Source organism: Fukomys damarensis, unplaced genomic scaffold (assembly GCF_012274545.1).
Source record: "Fukomys damarensis isolate Sample0158 unplaced genomic scaffold, DMR_v1.0_HiC HiC_scaffold_19, whole genome shotgun sequence".
Lineage (NCBI taxonomy): Eukaryota > Metazoa > Chordata > Mammalia > Rodentia > Bathyergidae > Fukomys > Fukomys damarensis.
The window spans coordinates 25,729,576-25,735,346 of NW_022900931.1; the positions used below are offsets into that span (position 1 = coordinate 25,729,576).

Sequence of the window (5,771 nt, forward strand, 5' to 3'; positions counted from 1 at the left end):
ATGGCGTCCGCGAGTCCGTGTTCACCGGTGAGCAGCCTCCTCCTGCTCGCTGCCGCCCCGCCCCGAGCCCCTGCCAGGTCCCGGCCCTGGGCTGAGCCTGCCCCTCTCTCCACAGTGGAAGGCGGCCATCGAGCCATCTTCTTTAACCGGATCGGTGGCGTGCAGCAGGACACCATCCTGGCCGAGGGTCTTCACTTCAGGTAACGGTGGGCAGAGCAGGCTGACTCTGGGCTTTCACCCCCGCCCGCTCCAAGACAGTGGGTGCTGCTGCACGGTTCTAGTCAGGAGGACCAAACCACAAGCAAGTGGTGAAGGCGAGCTGGACGGAGTTAGCCAAACTACAGGGTCCTAATTCCTCCCCCTGCCCTCTCCTTTCTAGGATCCCCTGGTTCCAGTACCCCATTATCTATGATATTCGGGCCAGACCCCGAAAAATCTCCTCCCCCACAGGCTCCAAAGGTAAGCATGGGCACCTGAAGTCACATGGCAGGTAAACAAGGGACACGGCCACGGGGAAGATCGTAGCGCGGGGTCCATTGGTTTGCTTTCCCTGTCTGCAAAAGATCCTGGGTCCTGAGGCTGAAGCAGTACATTCCTGCCCTGCGTTTTCAGTCGGCCTACCCTAATGTAAACAAAACAAGAATATTGTTTGCCCCCTTTTTTTTAAAGTCACTGTTCAGGTCAAAGCCTTGTTTTTAAAGCCTTTTTCTGTTCTGAGTTATTAATTCAGTTACTGGCATAGCCTCTCTTGGAGAAGCTTGTTTCCACTCTAAGATAGCTCTCCTCGCAGTCCACACCTAAAACCGTGCCCCTGAGACTCCAGTCCCAGCTCTTTCTCTCACGTTAACACGTGCCTGTACATACTGCTGCAAGTAGCTCACTGTAACCCATAATGTGCTTCTTTGTACTCTGCAGCCCTAGGCCCTCAGAAAAATGGATCCATAAAATAATCCTTGCTGGGTGTAGTGGTGCACACCTGTTACCCCAGCACTCTAGGAGGCTGAGGTAAGAGGGTTGCAAGTTCAGGCCCAATCTGGGCAGTTTAAAATTCAGCAAGACTGTCTCAAAAAACATAAAATAAGAGCCAGGTGTGGTGGCGCACACCTGTAATCCCAGCACTCGGGAGGCTGAGGCAGGAGGATCACTGCGAGTTCAAGATCAGCCTGGGCTACACAGTTCCAGAGCAGTCTCAACTACATAGTGAGACCCTGTCTCAAAAAACCAAAAAAAAAAAAAAAAGCATAAAATAAGAGAGCCTGAAGCTCAATGCAAAGACCCTGGGTTCAGTTCACATTATCAAAGCACAGTCCTTGTCCTTAGCTTCCTGTAATCTAGGAAAGGAGACAGGTGATTGTGATCCTCTGTGACAGAGCTCGAATTAGAGATTGTACAGGTCCAGGGACAAAGGCAGGCATCCACTGTCCTAGTGGAGGACTGTGTAAGTGAGGACTTCACGGTGCACAAGGATCCATTTCTCCTGTGCTTTGTCACAGATATGAACCTGATGAGTGTCCTCCCCAAGGACGTGCTATGCTGTGCGGCCTTGTACTGGGCTTAGAGCAGCAATGGCGAACCTTTTAGAGACTGAGAGCCCAAACTGCAACCCAGAACCCACTTCTTGCAAAGTGCCAACACTCCACTTAAACCAGAGTAGAGGTTTCCATTAAGAAAAAATTCCTACATTGACATCTTTTGTCTTAAAAGAAAAACACGGTAACAGCTCTCGATGATACCACTTTTTATCAAAAAGTAAGTTTGAGGGCTGGGAATTTATCTCAGTGGTTCCACCACCTGCCTCACAGCACAAGGTCCTGAGTTTAATCCCCGGTACCAAAAAAAAAAGTAAGTTTGGTTTGGCACGCTTTTGCACGGTGCTGTGTGCACTCTGGTAATCTGTCAAACCTTGGCGCACACTGAGCTCAAGAGCAACACTCCGGTCATCTGTTAGTCTGTTTCTTTTATTGGATTTGATACAATTCACCTGCTCACAAGCATAACATAATCCAAACAAAGTAAGAAGAGCAATCCTGAGTGCTCCTATTGCCTTAAAGTTGCTTGGCAGAGAATCCACGAGGATTTCAGAACTACCCACTGCGCTGTGCATCCTTAGTCCTCCCTTCACACTCTAGCTTCTCAAGTGCACGCAGGTCATAGAATTTACTTTTCTAGATAATAGAGCTTTCTTGAATTTCCAGTAGTGCCATGGGTTTGCCTCCACTGTCTTAGAAGCACGGGGAGGAGAATGTGGGGCAAAGGGGGCCCCTGACCAGCCCCTGCTGGCCTCTGCCTCAGACCTGCAGATGGTGAACATCTCCCTGCGCGTACTGTCTCGGCCCAATGCCCAGGAGCTCCCCAGCATGTACCAGCGCCTGGGGCTGGACTATGAGGAGCGAGTGCTGCCGTCCATCGTCAACGAGGTGCTCAAGAGCGTGGTGGCCAAGTTCAATGCCTCGCAGCTGATCACCCAGCGGGCCCAGGTCTGATCCCCCACCCCCTGTGCAGGCAGTGAGCTGGCGTCCTGGCTCCATTTCCATTCAAGGTGATGCTGATTGCCACTGGTAGGGTAGGAGAACCAGCACCAGAAGCTCATCGCGATCCGGGTTAGGAAGGAAGCTTGGGAGAAGGCAGTGACGAAGCCCAGGTGTTCTTCCACCTCTGGACTTGCCTGGTTGAAACTGAGATGCTGCTTATCCTGGAAGGGGTGGAGGATTAGTAGAGTTGCTTGGGGCAGTGAGACCACCTCGCTGAGGCTGTGTCATCTACCTCTCAAAAGACTGAACCAAGCCCCGGCCCACTCAGGCAGCCTAGTGAGCATCTGGGAAAATAAACCGGGCTGAGTGTCCACCATCCTTGGGTTCTGGCATCAGGCACACAGCCTTCCTTCCAGTTCTCCAAGCCCCTGAGACCACCTCCCTGCCCCCAGGTGTCCCTGCTGATCCGCCGTGAGCTGACTGAGAGGGCCAAGGACTTCAGCCTCATCTTGGATGATGTTGCCATCACAGAGCTGAGCTTCAGCCGGGAGTACACAGCCGCCGTGGAAGCCAAGCAAGTGGGTGAGTCGCGGGAGGGCCAGGCGCGTCCATCTGCCTCAAAGGTCCCGGTCACGTCCCTAGCTCCTGACTCTGTCCTGTCACAGCCCAGCAGGAGGCCCAGCGGGCCCAGTTCTTGGTGGAAAAGGCTAAGCAGGAACAGCGGCAAAAGATCGTGCAGGCAGAGGGTGAGGCGGAGGCCGCCAAGATGATATCCTGCCACCAGGTGCCCTCCCGGCCTGCACACCGCTGGGCCAGATGATGAGACCAAGGCGAATGTGACTCCGGCTCTGCCCGGGCCCGCAGTGGGGCTGTGGGGGGATCCGGAGTCTCGGAGGGGACACCTGAGGCCGGGCTCCCTGCCGTAAGGCCGGGTCCATAGCACTGCTGGCCTTGGTGGGGTGGGGGTGGGCAGAAGCCGCATGAGCACAAGCTTGGATCTGACGGGCCAAAGGATGGAGGGGTGTGGAGGGGCGGGCTGAGGTCAGGCCTGGTGTGTGGACCCTTAACGAGCCTGCGCACCTTGGAGAAGCCCTGAGCAAGAACCCTGGCTACATCAAACTCCGCAAGATCCGGGCAGCCCAGAACATCTCCAAGACGGTGAGAGCCCCTGCCCAGCCTGGCACCTTGGAGTGAAAGTGTCCTCACTAACACACTGCAAAACTGTCACCTGCTCAGGTTTTTTTTTTTTTGTTTTGTTTTTTTGTTTTTGAGACAGGGTCTCACTATGTAGTTGAGACTGACCTGGAACTCACTATGTAGCCCAAGCTGGTCTCAACTCACAGTGATCCTCCTGCCTCAGCCTCTCTGAGTGCTGGGATTACAGGTGTGCACCACCATGCAATCCAGGGCTTTTTGTTCCCTGGCACTGAGCTATATTGCCAACCCTTTGGCAGGCGGGGACAGCAGTCTCACCAAGTTGGCAGACTGGGTTCAACTTGGGATCCTCCTGCCTCAGCCTGCCAGTGGGCTGAGAGCACAGGTGCGTGCGCCACACCTGGCTCTGAGGGCTATGCTAACTCAGGCTCTCTCACCATCCTGCAGATCGCCACATCCCAGAATCGCATCTATCTCACTGCTGACAACCTCGTGCTAAACCTCCAGGATGAGAGCTTCACGCGGTGAGCAGGGCTCAGTGAGGGGCCCAGGCGTGAGTCTAGTCACTGAGTCACTCATGTGATGGGATAGACCTCTGTGTGGGGACGAGGGGCGCGAGGGGGCTGCGCTTCCTGTCTTGCGTCCAGTAGGGCTGACTCTACCCCGTAACGAGCTTTACTGGCAAATGTGTGTCTGCCCTGATGTGGTGGAAGAGGCGCTGGCCCGGAACTGCTGCGTGGCAGCACCCGGGAAGTGGGGCCTGAGCTGAGGGTCATGTGAGTCTCTTTCCCTGCCCGCCTGGCGACTGCTGTCACAGGGGAAGGTGAGTTGTGTGCGATCCTGCTCTCTGGGCCCTGCGGGACCTCCTCCCCACCTTGCATAGGAGCCCGCAGCTCACCCCTCTGACCCCCTCACAGCGACAGTCTCATCAAGGGGAAGAAGTGAGTCCTCCGGCCACCCCAAAGGAAAGGCTGCTTCTCTGGATTCTGAGCCACAGCCCAGGTTCCAGCGCCGCATCCACAGGGAGAAGACAGAAGGCGACCTTTGGGGGTGACCACCCTCTCCTGAGTGGCCGGGTGTCGAGACAGTGTGATTTCTCAGTGACTTGCTACAGTGTTGCTCCCTTCCTCCAGGTGGAAGGAGATAACTGCCACCCAAGGAATTGTCAATAAACTTTTATTACTGAAAGTCGGGGTCAGAGTTTTCCATATCCGCCTGAGTCCCGCCTGCGCGCTTCATCTCCCAGCTGCCAGCAGGGGGCGCTGCGCCGCTGGGCCGGATGTGGGGCCGGAGCCCCAGGGTCCAATGTTGTGTTTAGGGCTGGAGCAGCTGCAGCCTTGCTGAGCCAGAGTGGAGCTGATGACCCCGACCCCCACCCCCAAGGAGCTGCCACCTCGGCAGTGGGCGACCACGGGCTTCCCTGGGTGGGGGGGTACAAAACCCACTGGGCTCCAGGCCACCCCGAAGGGACAAGGGGCTTCTGGCTCCTGCGGTCACCCCTCCAGTGTCCTGGGGCACTGGGACCCAAGGGGCCTGGCAGGGAGGAGGGGTGCGAAGATCAACACCCGGCTTCTTAGCTTGCTGAAGGAAGCAGGCTTGTTTCTCTCCACTCTGTGCGTTGAATGTCAGGAAAGGAGGGACTCGAAACAGGTGTGGTGGCCACTTTTCTGGGTTCCAGGAAGCCTCAGGTGAGGCGGACCCAGATGAGCCCCCCGCTGGCTCAGGGAGCACCGTGGAGGAGCTGAGGGACAGGTCTGCGTCCAGCCTGCTGCTGCTCCAGGCAGCCATTTTGTCTCCTTCCCATTGGCCCCTCCTCCTAGTGCTTCACCTACAGGGGTAACGGTCAGAGGCGATAGGGCTCCTTGGAGGTCAGTGCTGAGGGCACCGGCCCGGGAGCCATCTTTACCAGACAGTGTTAGGAGCTTCACGGTCAGACCATCCAACACTGTGCTGGAAGATGGGCCCAGAGCCGGCCGACTGGGCTGCAGGCTGCGGTTGCAGGGTGGGGGCTCTCCAGAGCCAGTCCGAGCTCAACCCACTGTGGGCCTGGGACCCGCAGGGTGACAATCACAGGGCAGAGAGCTAGGCCGTGTTCCCCCAGGGGCAACCAGCTGCCTCCTCCTCCTCCTCCTCCTCCTCCTCCTC

At 56.5% G+C, this 5,771-nt stretch overlaps 1 protein-coding gene and 1 non-coding gene across 2 annotated transcripts in view; both read left to right on the forward strand.

Moving 5' to 3' along the window:
- Nucleotides 1-4,814, forward strand: part of Phb2 (prohibitin 2) — a 5,108-nt gene extending 294 nt beyond the window's left edge. The window contains 10 exon segments of the mRNA XM_010611689.3: nt 1-27; nt 116-200; nt 380-459; nt 2,293-2,477; nt 2,924-3,053; nt 3,137-3,240; nt 3,552-3,629; nt 4,074-4,150; nt 4,444-4,449; nt 4,544-4,814. The exon segment at nt 1-27 is cut by the window's left edge and continues 31 nt beyond it. Coding sequence (XP_010609991.1) covers nt 1-27; nt 116-200; nt 380-459; nt 2,293-2,477; nt 2,924-3,053; nt 3,137-3,240; nt 3,552-3,629; nt 4,074-4,150; nt 4,444-4,449; nt 4,544-4,571 — 800 coding nt within the window. The 3' untranslated portion in view covers nt 4,572-4,814.
- On the forward strand, nt 3,284-3,475 carry LOC117286989. The gene has a single exon (XR_004518188.1). It is a non-coding gene; the product is annotated as a small nucleolar RNA U89 (small nucleolar RNA).
- Nucleotides 4,815-5,771: the final 957 nt, after the last annotated feature.